Source organism: Saccoglossus kowalevskii, chromosome 9 (genome assembly GCF_978046115.1).
Source record: "Saccoglossus kowalevskii chromosome 9, keSacKowa6.1, whole genome shotgun sequence".
In the NCBI taxonomy this organism is placed as follows: domain Eukaryota; kingdom Metazoa; phylum Hemichordata; class Enteropneusta; family Harrimaniidae; genus Saccoglossus; species Saccoglossus kowalevskii.
In genome coordinates this window covers 19,887,736-19,906,903 of record NC_140649.1, presented here as the reverse complement: position 1 = coordinate 19,906,903, position 19,168 = coordinate 19,887,736, and the positions used below count along the sequence as shown (strand labels likewise).

The 19,168-nt window shown below is 38.0% G+C and overlaps 1 protein-coding gene across 2 annotated transcripts in view; it reads left to right on the top strand.

Moving 5' to 3' along the window:
• The window catches only part of LOC100375286 (angiopoietin-1 receptor-like), a 36,236-nt gene that overhangs the window by 12,902 nt on the left and 4,166 nt on the right, over window positions 1-19,168 (top strand). Inside the window, exons 2-17 of one of the 2 annotated variants that reach the window (XM_085503278.1) lie at window positions 687-974; window positions 1,098-1,388; window positions 1,831-1,965; window positions 2,731-2,868; window positions 3,142-3,270; window positions 3,604-3,906; window positions 4,603-4,887; window positions 5,377-5,658; window positions 6,007-6,294; window positions 6,560-6,643; window positions 6,811-7,044; window positions 7,790-8,061; window positions 15,436-15,709; window positions 16,269-16,379; window positions 17,815-18,005; window positions 18,646-18,759. In XM_085503278.1, coding sequence (XP_085359404.1) covers window positions 687-974; window positions 1,098-1,388; window positions 1,831-1,965; window positions 2,731-2,868; window positions 3,142-3,270; window positions 3,604-3,906; window positions 4,603-4,887; window positions 5,377-5,658; window positions 6,007-6,294; window positions 6,560-6,643; window positions 6,811-7,044; window positions 7,790-8,061; window positions 15,436-15,709; window positions 16,269-16,379; window positions 17,815-18,005; window positions 18,646-18,759 — 3,419 coding nt within the window. The remainder of the gene's footprint in view (window positions 1-686; window positions 975-1,097; window positions 1,389-1,830; window positions 1,966-2,730; window positions 2,869-3,141; window positions 3,271-3,603; window positions 3,907-4,602; window positions 4,888-5,376; window positions 5,659-6,006; window positions 6,295-6,559; window positions 6,644-6,810; window positions 7,045-7,789; window positions 8,062-15,435; window positions 15,710-16,268; window positions 16,380-17,814; window positions 18,006-18,645; window positions 18,760-19,168) is intronic. The other variant, XM_085503279.1, reaches the window with a different exon arrangement.

Below are 19,168 nucleotides of genomic sequence, written 5' to 3'. Positions count from 1 at the left end.
CTCGTTGTTTTCACGGCTTTCGTCCACTGACGTCGCACCTTCGGATCGATTGGAAACGTATGAATACTTGCACTATGACTATACGTATTACTGCAACCGCCCACAACACAACGTTTAACCATCATAAACGTTTGTTCTGAAAACAACTTCTAAAAACTCTCTATCTCAAAAAAAAAAAAAAAAAAATTGACAAAAAAAAGAAATGCCGACCGAAAAATGTATATCGTTTAAAAGTATGTTGAATGACGCAGTGTTATAAAAGTACAACTCAGGAGTATGGCTTCCTCTCATATTTTGGCATTTGGTGGCGCACTTTCGGCGAGAGTCGGAAATCCGGAAACAGTCGACCGTTTCAGGATAGGTGGGCGTGGCTACAGCACGAGATATATCTTAAATTTACTTGGATAGGAGTAACCATTTTGAGAAAAAAAAATCAATAACTGCTCACTTCAGTAGAACACGGATCTAAAATAGTTAACGTGTGGGTGGGCATTGCACAGGCACTTTAATACTTTTGCCTAATGCTTATAGCATAAACATGTTTATTTGTCTACCAAGTCTAACAAAAATAACCATATAGCCATACTTTAAAAAATGCCAATTAGATGCATTGCATGCTATCGTGCTAAAGTACCCGTCCTGCACTCTGCTAATATTAACATGTTTTTCATGTCTTTTTCTTCCAGCGTTTGGTCGTCTCACATTCGTAAATTTTTCACCAGTCGTTCAGAGCACCGATGAAACTCATCTTTATTGTCTGGACACCAAAAGACTTATTCCGTTATCCAATCTCACTATTGAGCGTGCTCTAGATACCGGAAACGGGGATGGCCTGCCCTCACCGGCGATTATCAGCAATAATAAACTAAAAACAAATTGGGGACGTGAAACTGGCGACGGAAGATTTGGCGTGTTCCGCTGCAGTGGCGGGGCGCCTGAAGACACCGTGGTGACAATGAAGATGTTCAGGTCAGGTATGCTGATTCAACATTGAATAAAACACGCCCTCTATGTGTAAAAACAAACGAAATATAACATTTAACTAATGGCGATCCTGTTAAAGTTGATTTTCATCTCTCAATATTATTAATTTTCAGACATCGCGGTTTTGGAGCCGCAATATTTATCTATAACCGTCAGTGTGGGAGATTCGCTAGACATTAAAATGACGAAAACGCAACCAATAGCATCCAACAATCCAATCAAGTGGCGTCTTAACGGAATTCCATTCGATTTTCCGAGTCCCAGTGCCGGCTTAGAGAATCCAGGGGACGTCGATAACTATGTTTACCACGTGGATCATGTTTCGTCGTATGAGGGCGGTATTTATGAGGCGCACCCCTTAGATAACCGTTCACACGGTGCTTTGACGAGAGTGGTCGTAAGAGGTGAGTACCACGATTATGTATGCCAGTTTATAAGTTCCCCAGCAGTCTTTTCAAGAACTACCAATGAAATACAATTATGATATTTTCTGACGGTGCTGCTAATGTGGTTTATATGTTAATATGCCGCACACACGGATTGGTACAAACGGTAGATACAAAAAGTATGTTAGAATTGGTTCCGTTGCTGTACACACCTTTCTTACAAATAGCGCCCGCTAGCGACAAAGCGAGTCTGTGACGAAAATAGATTACAGGAAGTCGTTAAAAATGCAATGAAAATTATGATTATGAAGACAAATCCACAAACATAGTTTCCGGTTTGAATTGCATTGTTTTTACCAATATGCGTCCCGTCACTGGAGGGCGCAACTATTGTGTGTGTATTGTGGATTGCGTTCCCTTTAACAATAGTTAATATTTTATCTACGATTTTTTTTCTCAGCGTGTCAGGCTGGCAGTTGGAATCCACCGAATTGCGATAGAACATGCCCCCAGTGTAACAATGGGGGCGTGTGTCACGACACGGCCGGGAAATGTGTGTGTCCTCCGGGATTCATGGGACCGACATGCAGCACAGGTAAAACGCATACTGTAATGTTCATATAATGTCATGATGACATAGCGCCCTCTGTAGTTCAAATGTACTTTAATTGGAATATCATGTATCAGGGTCAGAGGTGAAATAAAGTAGTTCTACACCGGTAATCAGTGTCGTCTGGTTGCATTTCTTTTGTACTCAAATCCTACGCATACAATGTTTATTGTTGTCCGTGGTAGATTCAAATGTTCAGTGTTTTCTGTGCTTCCTATTGCCTGTGAGGAAATCTTGAGTCACATATTTAAAGCATTTATTATTACAATAGGACATCAAGTATTGCCCCCACAGAACGCGATGATTTCGGCACGTATTCGCTCATAGTATTTGTAAAACCTTAGTTCTCACAAAGAAATAATGTCTTTGTTTCCAATAAAGACGATTACACAATCGTTATGATAGACGTCTACTCATAAATAAAAATATAATATAAAGATATTTTGGGGTCATCAGCCTAAATTTTCGAGGAAATTCTTTCTGTATTTCAGTTGATAGCGGCCATTTTGTATTAATACGCTTTCACCATAAGTTCCTATGGCAGAGATATTATGCCATATCTCAAATCGTAGGCTGGTGACGTAGGCTCTTTGTTGTCCTAAAGTATCTACCTACAAAAAAGACTATGTGCTTCAATTTACACTGCGCCTGTCATGACCCACGTCGTGACCGGAAGTACGTTACTGCGCCCTCACCGATGGACGGACCTTAGTTCAAATTCTAATATTACATACTTCGCATTGATTGCAGAATGTGGCGCCAACAAATATGGAGAACAATGTGACCTCGAATGCGACGCTGACGGGTGTCGGAAATACCAGTTTTGCTTACCCGATCCCTACGGATGCAGCTGCGCAACAGGTTGGAAGGGTATTCAGTGCGACCAGCGTAAGTAAGCCACAGTCACTGGGGGCTGAAAATCAATAAATACTATTTTTTTTAAAAAGTCATCCGCTATACGCATATAAATTTAAATGCGTATAGCGGATGACATTTAAAAAAAGTAGTATTTAGTGATTTTCAGACCCAAAGTGACTGTGAAGTAAGCCTATGAATACGTTCCTTCCTGAAAGTGTTATATTCCCCAACCCATCGTACGGGGAGCAATGAAAGGACTCTGGTGTATTTTATAATTGTACTTGTGTTGATTCATCTTTACAGCATGCGAGTTGGGCACGTATGGTCCTGACTGCAAACTGTCGTGCCAGTGCCAGAATGGCGGAAGCTGTGACCGATATCGAGGCTGTGAATGTGTTGGTGGTTGGTCTGGCCCAACGTGCGAATCACAAGGTACGTGACTTGAACATATGAATACATACGCTGTACATTGAACCACGCCTTTTCCTTTCAAATTGATTTGCGGGTTGTAGGGTTGGTGGTGATCATGTTGTCGACATATAATTTTCGTATTATTTAATCTCCTTTTATTGATCATGTTTACTCAAGGCCAGGAACTTTGGTTTTTATTTGTTTTATGACAGTTAGTGTGTAGCAAGCCGTCTTCAAAGTATATCACCAGCAATACAGGACCACTGTGGGCCTGCAGATTTTATATATTAACTGTAATCGTCTGTGAATCACCACAAACATGTCAATATTCTAATAACTTTCTCTCTGTTTCAGAACTTTATGCTCCTAACGCTTTAAACCCACCGGCGTTAAAAGAAGCCGGAACCACCAGCCTACGAATTGACCCGTTCGTAGAGCCCTACTCCGGAGACGGACCCATTACAAATGTTGTACTGTGGTACAAGAAAACAACAGTGAACTCATGGTCGGATATATCCATTCCCGACACTGACTACGACGATTTTACCCTGGGAGGGCTAGAGAGTGACACAGAGTATCAGTTAAAGATTCGACTGACAGGACCCACGTTGCTTGGACGTCCTGGTCCAATTCTCCGTGCAAAAACAAGCTGCCAAGGTAGGAATACGTGCACCACATAACCAGATCACATCGTACTTGTTTTTAAATGTCATTTTAGTAAAACAGTAAAAGTAGTTTGTTTGTTCATTTCATCCCTCATGTATTATCCCTCAATTCAGAAGTTTGCAATGTTCCACACAATACTAGTATTCGGGGATAATGTGTGCTTCAAACACGTTGATGTTATCATGCCTAATTTTTTTGTCAATGAAAAAAACTAATGTTGTAAAATTTTGTTGGCATTTTCGCGTCACCCATTCGCATTTTCAATTTGTTTAAATATCCTGCGAAATGCTTGGACACAGACTAAATATACAGGGACTTACGGCTGATCTTAGTTTGACGACAGTGCAAAGAAATAGCTTAGCTCTTCGAAAAAGTTGACAATTGTTGACAAATTTATGAAGAAACAGTGTTTAAAGGGCGGTGGTCGTCGCGCAGCGCATGTTCGAATTTCATGAAACAAACAATATTTTACACGCGTTGTTTACGTCTCTATTTTTAATTAGTAGTTTGTGCATTGTTAGCATGTATCCATTTTTTGTAAATGGGTTAGGCGCATGGGAAGGGGTGGATGCTTACTTAATGATGTACTAGCTAGTAAGGAAAATATTTCTCCAAATACCGTAAAGATCAGTTGTCAAAAAGAATACTGCCTTCTAGCTTATCCCAAATTTCCCGATTTTTCAACAGCTCTTTCAGTTCCCAGTGACGTGGTACTGGATGTGGAAGGATCAACATCGATTCGAGTTACCTGGTCAGCGTTCGCTGGACAAGATATCGTTGGGTACAAGTTAGTGTACGGCAAATCCGGAAACTCGAACTTTTCTATTATCCGAGTCAGTGACCCTTCACAACTGTCTTTCGTGATAAACAACTTGACACCATACACTGAATATGTTTTTGCTGTGGCCGGTGTTAACTGTGCCGGAGACGGTACTCCGTCCGCGCTTCAAGCGGCAATGACTGAACAAGATGGTACTAATATATAATTCATATATTGCGTTTTTGACGTATCTGGTTGAAAAGGACTTGAAACTGGTCGATTTTGTTCTGATCATATGCATTAACCACAAACCACAAAATAATTATATATTTCAAGTCACCAACGCTTATACAAACTCTCAATGGTGTCATTACGAACGACTTGGCTTTCATCACCTGAAAGCAATTCGTCGTTGGAGGGCGCTACTGCGTATGAGAGCAAGTTTCAGATACTATTAGTATCCGAATTCATATTACTCCGTCCTCGTTATAAACAGAAGAATCAAGGTCACAACTGAATTATGACATCATAATTCAATTTTTGGTTCTCAAAACAAAAAAGTAGCCTTATTACTTTTCACCATTATATTTTTTCAGCTCTATCATTATTCTACATTTTTACATTACTTTGTTGGTTTACCTTTTTTTTTTTTGCTTTATAAAATTGTTGAACCGTAAATATGTGTTGACTTACATTCACAGCCCCCGGACCCGTACAGTATTTGCAGCTGACTAGTCATTCGAAGGACACTATAATAGCTCGGTGGGAAGTACCGCTTCAGAAAAATGGTATCATACGGTACTACGAGTTGGCCTTGTATGAAAACGACGTTCTTACTAGAGACAGGATCGGGAGGACCACAGTTGACACAAACATGATATTGCCGGGTCTGCATCCCTATTATCTATATCGTGTCGTCGTCTGGGCTGTCACAGTTACAAAGGGCGATACAGCAGAGGCCGAGGTTCGGACAAGTCAAGATGGTAAGACATTTGGATTTAGTCTAAGAAAAAAATGTTGTATATGACGACCTTTGTTTAAATGTCCGGTCACTCTTATCTAAGCTGTGTTTCCTGAAATTTGTAAAACTTTCTTAGATTGTAAATGTCGATTCAGTCAACAGAATTCCTTTTACTTTAGATATCTGTTTTTTATACATGTTTCAATGCTTAGTAGACTAAATAACCTTACTTTCGAATGGCGCTCTCTAGTGGCCATGCGCTTTCTTAGTCATAATGGTTTGACCTAATTACATATACACAAAGTAAAAATCACGTACACATACATTGTCATGTAGATCAATTTTGACCCATTTCCATGTCTTTCTACAGCGCCAAGTGGGCCGCCACAAAATCTCATCGTCAGTCACGCGACGCGTGATAGCATCACGTATGAATGGCAGCCGCCAATTTTGAGCGAACAAAACGGCATAATAACGAGATACGAGTACACTTTCCGAAACGCCAATGGTGGCAGCAGGACAATGCGATACACTTCCGACACCACCGTAACGATGAACAATCTAGTCCCTAATACCCCGTACTCGTTTAAAGTAAAAGCGTTTACTACAGTCGGCGGCGGCCCGGACAGCGACGAGCTCATAAAGTCCACACTAGAAGGTACAGTATAGCGCCGCTAGTTTTGACGGCATTAATACTTTCGTTTGAACAGAATGGCTCTATTACAGTCTCCGCGAAGAAATGTGATCTGTTGTCTCGCTTTACAGTGTCATGGTTGTTGCATCATTTTCGATATGGCTTCCCGGTATGGGGTTCCATGCGACGTTTACACCGTGTCTCTGGTGAGAAATACATTACATTTCCTTGGTATTTTTTTTTGTTTGACAATTCTAAATGTCGCATTCTTGTTATTTTATGATTTTAGTAAGTGCGGTAACCACCGCGAAAACAATGACGACTACCGCGGAATCTGTTGTAACCCATGTCGCCACTGCTCGCACCAGGAAAGGTAGTTGGGCATCTATTTTTCACACCAAACAAAATCACTTTTATCAACTATATTTTATGTTCTATGCGTAATCACGTTTTCATAAAATCTCAATCTTTGATGTGGTGTTCTATTTATTTTTCTTTCTTTCTATCTTTTTATTCATTGGTTTCCTATTCTTGTTTTAGCTACGCCTGTTATTTTATCTTCCTTGCCTCCATTTCTTGGGATTAAGGTTTCCTCCACTATTCCGCATTCACTTAATTCGGAAATGCCCTCTAAAATCATAGCATCTACGCAAGTGCCTACGAGAGGGATGACCAAACCTCGACCAACTAGGTCTTTGATAGAGTCAGCGAGGAGTAGACCATGGACAACGCTCTACAACGTTGGAACATCGCCCTCACGCGTGGCTGCCAAAGGTAGACAGGAACAGCTTAACACAAAATGCGCTACTAACCCGAGAATACTGAAAGTGGCAATGGTCCGAGAACTAACTAGAATCTATGCGCTTTTCGGGTGTACATCGCTTAAGTTTATCATATAAATGTCAAGGTTCAAACGTCACGTCATGCCACCTCACGTCACATCACGTCACGTCACGTCATGTCACGAGTAAAACATTCTGCCTTTGTTGTTCAGTTAATTATAATATACGGGGAAAATTTCCGGTTTTCTAACTGCCTATACTATGGAGGTGAGGTGTTACATACACATACAGCGAAAAGGGCATAGATTCTCTGCTGGTCCCTTTGACTAAGATGCCGCTCATGATAATCTATACAGACCCAGTGTTCATCCAATCGTAATACATGTAATTGGGAACTTGGTACACAATGGTGTAGCAATATTTAGTGTTTAGATTAGTATGCAACTGTTTGAGGGTAACAGATAAACAACACTGTGTGGTCAAATCTTGTTTTTGATGGTAGTCCATGACTGACACAATGAGAATAGTAGATTATCACAACACGCAAACAATAATATGCCTCTCGGAAATGAACATATAAACTGTTGTAACTGGTTTGAACTCGTGGCGGGAGTAGCAGAAAAACTCCTGGATCTGTATCTTTGGCAACTGCTTCTGTTTAGCATTTTTTTGTTCACATTAACTTGTAATATAGTGTATTCACATGTTGTGTTTATATTGGTATCAATTTCTTCTAGGCACCGCCGTGACAAAAAAAGCACAACGTGGCAAGTCTAGCGAAGCTCCATACAAATTTTTGACAACAGCAATGTCTCCAAAATCCGGCGGTTTGTTCGATATCAACAGTTCCATAACATCGGCCGTTATAATAGTTATTGGCGTTATTGCAGCAATTACTCTAATTTTGCTTCTGGGCTGCGCTGTCGGCTTTGTCGTCTATACGAGAAAAAGGCGCGAACGTAAGCTCAGACGACAATCACTTGCAGAAAATAGCGTGCAGCTCAGCGAGGTAAGTGGTCCTCTCAAATTGACGAAAATATATTTTAGGTTTGGAAAGTGATAATTTCAATAGTTTCCTGAAAAATATTTCATTTGTGCACGGTTATCTCTTCATAAGGAGAGATATTTATAACACACACACACTGTAATCACGTGGACGTAAATATTCAAGATCACGTGACCACAATGCATGGTGGGTAAACGATTTAGTTAAAACGCCATATGATTGACTGCACAGACACTCGGACAGGACCGTCTCATATGCCGACTGAGTTTGCTCACCACATGAATTTTGTAACAACCCCGAAAAAGTTGCGTTCGATTGGATGAATTTGTTTGTTTGTATGGACGAATAAATTAACCGTGGGCGTCATTAACCAACTGGGAACGAGCCTACAATCTGATGACTTACTGAGAAAGTATTTTTTACGCGCAATAGAAACTCACTTATAGGCCAATTATTGTATGTAGTGTATACTGTATTGCTTGTGCTTTGCTGAATTGACTTGAAGCATTTTTACCTTGCCCGTACCATCAAAGATGGAAGGGAAAGGTATATTAAGGGAAAAATTTTGTCCGGCGTTGTCGTTGTCGTCGTCGTCGTCGTTGTTGTTGTCGTCGTCGTTAATAATTGTTATATAATAATTCTATTCCAAACTTCATCAAACTTGGTCACCTTGTTCATCAGTATAAAGTCTACCCTGAGTTTGAACAACAGATGTCCTGTATGAAAATATCATGCAAAAATTGAGAAAAACTGATAAAATATTTTGACTGTTTCTACTTGACTGATCACTGGTGATACACATCAAAGGTCACTGATCTCAGTGGAAATATGCATTGTTGTATGTGTTCAATGAAGCAAATGATTTATCTTGTAATAATATCCTTGGTAATGTATCTCAGAATCCCTTACTGGGTTTCAAAACCAACTCATGGAGAGATTGCACAGTCTGATACACATTTGCAAACCTACCAATAAATCTTTACAGAAAACAAGATGTCAGAAAATCAATATAAGCACTCCTATGAACTGGGTGCCAAACTTTGATCAAGATCTGAAGCTAATAGAAAATCTGTTTAGTTCAAAGTTATCAAATCAAAAACAATACATAAAAAATACATAAAAAGCAAAACATTTCATCCACATTTTAAAAAGAAAATTGTTCTAAAATATATGTATTCTGTATTTGACAAACAGTTCATTCGACAAATGAAAACTCACAGGAATATGTTTCAGCTATTAGAACAGAATGATAGAGTTCTTATAATACTAGTTTAAAAACTCACTTCAAACAAAGATTGCAGTGTTTGAAGATGTAGGTTCTCAGGGGGCAACAGTACTGTTGACTTCTCCCTCCACTGGACACCAACTAACTATTTAAGGTAGCGGGACTATTATTTGCATACTTGTTTTCATCTTCTAATTGTGACTGAATGACTACAAATAGACCCGGGAAAGTATATATTTTTAGAATCGCCAGACTTCAAGCTTTTCACAAGTGTATTTTGCATGCCCGTATCTGCATTCTACGACGCGTTACTCAATCAAAGGTGAAAAATTACTTTTTCTGTAAAAAAAATAATTACGCATTTATGCTGGCGGTAAGAAGTATTTTTTTCACTTTTCCTAGTTGTTCAATAGTCTGGTAAATTGAATGTGTCTGGTCAGTTTTATTCAAGCAATGCGTTTTAAAAAATAGTGTGCTGAATTTCAATTACTGTTTTAGTTGCATTGCCCCCAACTCAAACCACAACTCGTTGGTAAATAATCGATGAAATAGTTTGTCTGGACACATTCAAGTTCCTCTCATTGTCACCTTAAAGCTGTGAAAATTTGGTGATAATCCGACGACAATAAGTATACGTTATTTTTTGTTAAAGACCTTGTATTTTGAAAAACATAAACTCCTAGAAAACGTCCATGAAGTCACAGCAAAGATTTTCAAGCTTGTTTATCGGCACAATCAATTTGATTTCTCATCAAGGTCTGTTTTAACATGTGTAGGGACATCCAAATGTGTAAGGCTATTGGAAACCAAAAAAATAAAGGAATTGGATAGCTATATTTGGATAAATTCGGCATATGAAAACACCAAAATCAATGATTTTTTTTAGTGGCTGTGTGACCTTGTGTCTGACACATTCATATGCAAATGACTAATCTGTGAAACAAACAGGGGCGGAGACAAACCACTCAAATGTTTGGAAACACTCATTGTGTGTCAGATAGCTACTGATAACACATCCTAACATTGCTTTGTCTTGAGTTTATCTTTGAAACTTATAGGCACACAGATTAAACCTGTGTTGTTGATGTTGGAAAACACTACTGAGGCTGCCTTGCTTTCCTTCAGAAAATCTACATTTTAACCAACTTACATGACATTCTATGTTATGTTGACTTTATAATATGAAAGTTTATAGTGCATTTCATCAATTAATAAATAAATGTGAAAATCGTAATTTTCAACACAAATAATAGTCTCGCTACCTTAAGTTGATTTACATACAAAGCAGAGCTTGCAACATGATAGCTATTCATAAAGGGTGTTTTTTTCATTTCATATAATACAGTAGTCACACAATGAGGCAGTTCATATTTGTCTCAGTGAATCATTAATTTTTGACAGACACCTGTACAAAATACTTGGACAAAAGCCAGCTAAGATTTTCTGTTATCTTGCATGTTTTATGAATCTATTCACGTCTAAATGCAGCACTTTTTTTTGCAATGAGGCATTTGTTTTTATACTAAATATCTGAATTACTTTGAATAAAGCTGGAAATTATGTCCCTTAAAATAATTAAACAAATAAGGCACAAATGTTTTTGTAAGATATTGTCGGGAACAGACATGATGTCTACGTTACGATTACGTAACAACCCATATACCAAGTTTAATAGCTAGATCAAATACAAAGCTAAACTGTCGCCTGACATCTGGATCATGTTTGACTTTAATTACTACATCCTGTGTATTGTATATTTAATAGCTTAGTGTCTTTCTGAATAAACCAGTTGTGTGTTAACCATCATACTGTAAGCATCATCTTGTACCAACTATCCCTATACTCGCCCACATTTGGTGCCGAGACCAGGATTGTCGTCGAAAACAGAAAACGTTGCAGAGACCGATCAAGTTTATAACAAATTACCATGTCCGACGAAGAACCCGAACAGACCGTGAGAAGGGATGTAGTACAAGAAACCACCATGAAAAGACGCGGTCATCGATGTCAGATGACTAAACAACTCAAGAAAGCTGAGCAGATCCTTGCCAAAGAAAACCCAAGTCAGTCCGACCTAGTTCTGCTAGATACAACGGTGGTCAACATCGAACAACGAATGCAGACCATAGAAAGCCTGGATGATATAATCCTTGCAAATACAACTGATGAAGGTGCGTACAGCAAGCTATTCGAAGAGATCGATGACTACCATATTTCCAACAATGAGAGTGTTGCAACTATCAAGCACTATCTTAGAACTAAGTCTCCTGTAACACCTATACCTACTTTACCGGACACCTTAACCAACGGCTCGTCATCGTCACTATACCAGTCAAGTCGGAAAGTCAACCTACCAAAACTGGAATTGCCGAAATTCGATGGTGATTTCATGAAATGGAACGCATTCATTGACACTTTCAATGCAGCAGTAGATCAAGATAGTTCCTTAGAAGATATACAGAAATATCAATACCTAATGGCACAAGTAGAAGGTGAAGCCGCAAAAACAATAGAGGGACTACAACTGAGCAGCGCAAACTACAAGGAAGCGTTACAACTATTGAAAGACCGCTATGGGCAGCCACACAAACTGATTTCATGTCACATGACAGCGTTGTGGCAACTACCAAAACCGAACACTACTATTGTGAGTATTCGCTCCTTTTATGATTCGTTAGAAACACATATAAGAGGCCTTAAATCTCTGGGGAAAACTGAAGAAAGTTACGGCGAACTACTAGTTCCTATTGTTCTCGATAAACTGCCCCAAAGTGTGAAAATACAGATTTCACGTGAACATGGCGATAAGGCGTGGACCATAACAGAACTGAAGGATGCTCTTTATAAAGAGATACAAGCAAACCAGGCCGCAATCAACATCGGAAATGAACAATACGATAATCCAATTCCTACTGCCGCTACTCTACATGTGGGGACCAGAGCCAAACCGAAACCGTGTGTGTTCTGCCGGGGATCTCACCTATCGGGAAGATGTCAAGTCGTGTCAGACGGTAAGACCCGTATGGAAATACTGGTGAAAAACAAGATATGTTTTAATTGCTTTGGTGGAAAACACAGATCGACTGAATGTTGGAGTAAATTCTCGTGCCGTAAGTGTGGAAAAAGACATCACACATCGATCTGCGATGCCAGTCAAAAACACGGAGAGAATACCCGCACTACCACGGAAACACCAAATACTACACATGTGAAATTAACTCCAACGTCTGGACCAACATTATTGAAAACAGCGATTGGAAATATCTCCCGTAAACGCGTGACTACAGAATGTAATATTATGTTTGACGAAGGCGCTCAGCGAACATTCATTACTGAGTCGACAGCTAGACGTTTAGGGATTGAAAACGCGGACTGTGAAATCGAACACCTAAGCTTAGGTACTTTTGGCAAAGATAACACCGGAGTGCGTGCGATCAAATGTGTAGATCTAATGCTGAAGACCAATTCTGGCAACATTACTTTACGTTCACTTATTGTACCGAAAATTAGTTCTCCGGTACATAACTACATCGAAGCAACCGTACAGAAGCATGTTTACTTACACGGACTAAGACTTGCTCCACAAGTAAAATCGGAAGAGATGGAAATCGATCTGTTAATAGGGGCCGATTACTATTGGTCCATAGTAGAAGATCGCGTCGTCAGGGGAAATGGACCTACCGCCGTCGCTTCTAAACTGGGTTACTTGTTGTCCGGACCATCTAAATTAGATACTATTTCTGTGATGAATACAACAGTGATGAAAATTCTAACCAATACCGAATCGGAAGAACAGTTAGTGACCAAGTATTGGGACTTAGAGTCCATCGGCATATCGAACAAAGGCGACGAGGAAACAAATGTTAAACAAACATTTGAACAATACCGTGACACGAAAATCAAACGAGAAGGCAACAAGTACATCGCTGAATTACCATGGAAAGAAAGTCATGCACCCCTTCCAACAAACTACACGCTTGCCAAATCCAGAACCAGATCAATGGCTCAACGTTTAACTCCAGAAATGCGTGAAGTTTACAACTCTATTATCCAAGAACAATTAAATCGAGACTTCATTGAAAAAATCGTCGATGATGACCCAAAACGTGGACATTATATCCCACATCATCCCGTAGAAAAGCAATCGTCTACTACACCGATTAGAGTAGTATATAACTGCAGTGCGAAATACCGAGACCAACCGAGTTTAAATGAATGCCTGGAAACCGGACCGTCAATCAATAATGACCTAGTCAAAATGCTGCTTCGATTCCGTACACATAAAATCGGAGATATCGTGTTAGTCCACAGTGACACTCAAAAACGGTTACTCTGGCCGCTCGCTAAAGTTGAAAAACTACATGTTGGAAATGATGGACTTGTGAGAGCGGCAGACATTCGAACGAAAACGGGAAAAACCAGCCGTCCACTATGTAAACTTTATCCGCTTGAACTTAGTGCTGTTGAAAATACATCTGATGACGGGAATGCCGACAACGAAACTAGGGGAAAACAAATACCACCCGTTTTACAACGTCCTCAACGCAACGCTGCCGCTATTGCGAAGTTGAAGATTCAGGACACCTTTCATAGTGATTTATGTGACAATTAAGACTTTTAATTTTTACTCGATATATAACGTAGAATGCCGTGAACAATTAGCTTAGATTTTTGTTATCGTGATTCGTTAGAAATAATTTCGTTATTTCGTGAACTTTTAGTATGTTAACATACCCGACTTATTACCCGACTTAGTATTGTTTACTAGACTAAGTATATTATTTTATCGTTATCTATCGTTATAATTTACCGATTGTTATTCGTCATCATTTTAATAATTTACACAACGCAATATCAACCCTTACTGTCGAAATTAATTTGTTTACTTTCGGCCGCCCGGAGAATGTCGGGAACAGACATGATGTCTACGTTACGATTACGTAACAACCCATATACCAAGTTTAATAGCTAGATCAAATACAAAGCTAAACTGTCGCCTGACATCTGGATCATGTTTGACTTTAATTACTACATCCTGTGTATTGTATATTTAATAGCTTAGTGTCTTTCTGAATAAACCAGTTGTGTGTTAACCATCATACTGTAAGCATCATCTTGTACCAACTATCCCTATACTCGCCCACAGATATTTACATCTTTAAAGGACATTCGGTAGACTGATTCCCCACTGTTAGTTCAACCCCAAAACTTTTTTGTATTCAAAATTAATTATGACAATGTATATTTATATTGAAACAAACTATGTTAAAGGGAATTATATTATATAACAAAGGGCAAGGTCACCAGAGTTCAACTATGTTTGTAGTCTCGTTTTGTATAGGATTTGGTCATTTGCGACATTTTTTAGCTCCGCTGTCGACTTTGTCGAGCGGAGCTTATCATATGAGTGATTGTCCGTCGTCGTCTGTCGTCCGTCGTCCGTGTCAATGTTTAACTTATTCGACTTCTTCTTGAAAACTACAAGCCTGAATGCTTTGATACTTGGTGTATAGGTACCTTGGGTAGACCTCTCCCAGATTTGTTCATTTTGTAATGATATCTTCAATTCTCTAATTTTGGTGAATATTTTTGTCATTTTTGGTGAAAAAGTGATATTTTCGACTTCTTGTTAAAAACCGCAAGTCCAATTGCTTTGATATTACATATGTAGGTACTACATGTAGACCTCTCTCAAATTTGTTCATTTTGTAATGATATCTTTAATTCTCTAATTTTGGTGAATATTTTTGTCATTTTTTGTAAAACGTGATATTTTCAACTTCTTGTTAAAAACCGCAAGTCCAATTGCTTTGATACTACATAAATAGGTACTACATGTGGACCCTTCTCAAAATTGTTCATTTCATGACGATATCTTTAATTTACTAATTTTAGTGAATATTTTTGTCATTTTTGGTAAAAAGTGATATTTTCTTCTTGTTAAAAACCACAATCATTTATTGTGAAAAAATATATTTTTGAATTCTTGTTGAAAACAGCAAGTCCCATTGCATTGATACTATGCATATTGTTCATTTTCTAATTATATCTTCTGTTCTTTAATTGAAAAGTGCATTACTAACAGCGGAGCTATCTCAGCCGAGAGGCTGCTTGTTTATATATGTCTTTGATTATTTTTTTTAAAATTATAGATCCAAAGACAACCTTCGCAAAATAACGATTATAGAGAGGGTGACCCAGGGGACAACGCACAGCAACAATCCTCGTCTGGTATGGCGTGTAGCGTGGCGGCAGATACGAGCGGAATGATAGTACCGGCTCACCTTGATTTCTGGCGCATACCGTGGGACAAAATATTATTTGAAGACAGAATTATTGCAGAGGGTAATTTCGGCATCGTCATGAAAGCAACCATCAAGCAAGATGACCACGATGTTATAGATGTAGCTTTGAAAGTACTTAAAGGTATGTGAATTACAGTCATAGTATTGTTATCAAAACATTTCATACTTCCGTACTTTATTGTCACCGAAGCTATCTTGAAAATATATGTCCCCAGGGCCCAGGAGCGGTGATAGCAGAAACTGAAGTGTGTTTAATATGAAAAGTAGGAAATGAACATGCTCGAACTGATATATATTATATTGGCAACTACAGCATTTCTACCTGGGCAGTTTTACAACTTTGAAAAACACATTATTTGAAATTCGATTAAAAAAAGTGGTCATAAAGTTGCCGAAATTAATGAAAAACTTGGGAAATTAATTTGTTAAAGACAAGGATATCATATTACATCAATTATTATATGACATTAGAATGACATTTATGGTTAATATCAGCCTGAGGCATACGGCGTCACAGTACGATATATTCCGGGTACATGTGGGTGACGTCTGTGATTTAGCACGTTATTATAATATATAATATTATAATGTCGAAATTGGCAGAATTTTATTATTAGTCTCATCTTACGTTATCAGTATATTACAGTAAAGCCATTGTGACGGTATGCTTGTCTTTATAGATGGCGCCACAGACAGCGACAAGAAAGACTTCATCGGTGAACTTGAAATCATGTGTAAAGTTGGCAAACACCCAAATATTGTCAATCTGATTGGCGCATGTGAGCGTGGAGGTAAGAGTCATATCCTAGAGGGTGGGTGGGGGTGGGGGGTGTTTGGGTACCTGTCAGAGTATTCGATTTCTTTCATTTTTATTCTTATGATTCCCCAATCGGTAATACTACATCAATATGGAAGATACGTTACAAAAGAACCCCAAAACGCTGGTGGGCACGTGAAATCTAAAAGTGAATCGAATTATACTAGTACTTTAAATATTGTAAGTTATACCCCCAGTGGTCATCATAATGACCTCTCCCTATGTTTTCGCACATGACAACTTTGACAACTTTGAATTATTCTGAATTAAAGCATGGTGCATTACAGTTCGAAATTGTGAATTATGTATCTTTTAAACGAGGCAATTGCTCTAAAATCATGTGAAAAGCGCCCTCAAACATGTTTTGGCTCGTGTAGCAATAATACGAGATATTGGCAAAAATTGTTGTCAAAATCTATCTCCGAAGGAAAATATCTTCTAGTACAAGAATATTGTCAATAAATTTCTCAAATCCAAACTGTTGATCAAGATTTTAAGCCAATATGAAATAATGCCCATATTTCACAAAACTGTCAACATACATTTATAGAAAAATACTGTAAAACATAACATGGCATCAATATTATTACGAGAAAATAATACATACAGGAAGACATTATTCTATTGACAAAACGTTCTTTTGTCATAGTTTATAACTTTGAAAAATTATATTAATACTAAAATGTCTGTGTTATTATAACACAATTTTATTAATTTGAGTGAATTTTTTTAATTTATTAGATTTTTGATTTTTAACATACCGTTATTTATCATGACATTGTTCAATAAAAATTACATGCTCTATATACAATTGCTAAAAATTACAATACAAATTGTACATTAAAACGAATTACAGCGTTTATTATATAGTTCAATATATAGGCGATATATGTTGTGATTGTCTAGATAATGTTTTTGATTTTAAAAGCATAAAGTTGTTATTACTGTTAAATTACATCACATGTGGTTCAGAAAGTGACAAAAATATTTTATACGATATCTCGAGGGAATATTAGTTCTTGGTCGTTAACCTCTGCCAATCCGCTGTTGATGCACCAGTGATCTTCGAAGCAGTCCAGTTTCTTTATTATTTATTAGAATATTGTTAGTCCAGTTATTTGTGTATTCAACATGTTGTAAAAATGTATCTCCTAATTTAGTTTAAATTAACATTTTAATGTTTTATTTTTTATTTTTTAAAACTTAACATAACATGGATCACTTTGAATTCATAATAATATTAAACTGGTCTGGTTGACTGGTTGGCTGTGCTAATATCATAAATTCCTTAGTCAAACAAAAAGTCGCACTTTCAAGCGATGCAAAAAGGGGTAAATCGAGTTTATGTATGTCATATATTTGAAGATGTACAATTTTAAAGCTTACACATATTCTATGATTTTGTTTAGGCATTCTTTACGTTGCTACCGAATTCGCCCGATATGGGAATCTCCTAAATATACTACGGGTCAGTCGTGTCTTAGAAACTGACCCGAACTATGCCAGAAAAACCAACATGGCGTCCACGTACTCCGCGGAGCAATTGCTCGGTTTTGCCGCAGACGTTGCATTGGGAATGACACATCTGTCAGAAAAAGGGGTAAGCAATAATGATTATTTTTATTTTCAAAGGACACATGAAGTATTCTGTGACGTAATCAGTCTTTCAGGCGCCAGCTTTCATTTGAGTATGGGTCGCCCTCAGGCGTCGACTGCGTCTCGCTTATGACATTGTAGCCGTTTACAGAGAGCACAATTCGTTGAAATTTGTTGACATTTTGTTGAATTACAACTTCGTTAAATATAGAGATCCAGCTCAGGGTTGAAATTAAAATTGTTTTTTCAAATATTTTACAGTATAAATATTGAGCTGATTAAGTTATGCTAAATAGCTCACATGCTCATTAACATACAGTATAGAACCATGGATCTACCCGTGGTGCAACACTGTTGTTTACAACACAGTTACGTTATCAAAGCCAATTATCAAGGAATGTTCACAATAACCTTTTCTCATTCAGGTTTTATTAATTAGAATTTTTAGATTGAAATAATTGAGATGATGATCAACATGTTCATTCTACTATTCACAATTGAATGACTCAACAGCGTAGTTGCCATGGTAATATGAGGGAGTATGAAAGGAGAGTTTCAATTCTGCACCAAAAAAATAGAGACTGCACAGCAGCCAATAATCACATTGTTTTACACAACTTGTGCAATCTTCCGTTATATTTTAGTGCGTACACCGCGACTTAGCTGCCAGAAATATTCTTATTTATGACAACTTCGTAGCTAAGGTGGCTGATTTTGGACTTTCCAGAAGCGATGAAGTATATGTCAAGATGACTGCGGTAGGTACTGCTGCAATACATGTCTTCTAGCTAGAGTATTATTTTAACTAATTTAATATTCTTGTATTCTCGTTAAATCAAGTTGTAGCGAATTGGCCAATAGGTATATGATTATATTACTGGAACTAAACTGTCTGAAATAAGTGGCATCAGTTGAGAAAGCGGTTTTGTAGATCTCGTGTATAATGGTGGGATCAACTTGATGTAACTTGCATCTTTTGAGATTTGTTTTTTGTACAAAAAAAAAACATTTTGGGGCGAAACTAACAACATTATTAAGCAATTTGTTCAACATGCCATGGTATGACCGTTTAATTTAGTATGCATATCCAAATTTCACAAACACAATGTCAAAGTTGGTATGTGCATTGTGTCTGCCTGTATTGTCACTTAGCTAGTTAGTCGCTTA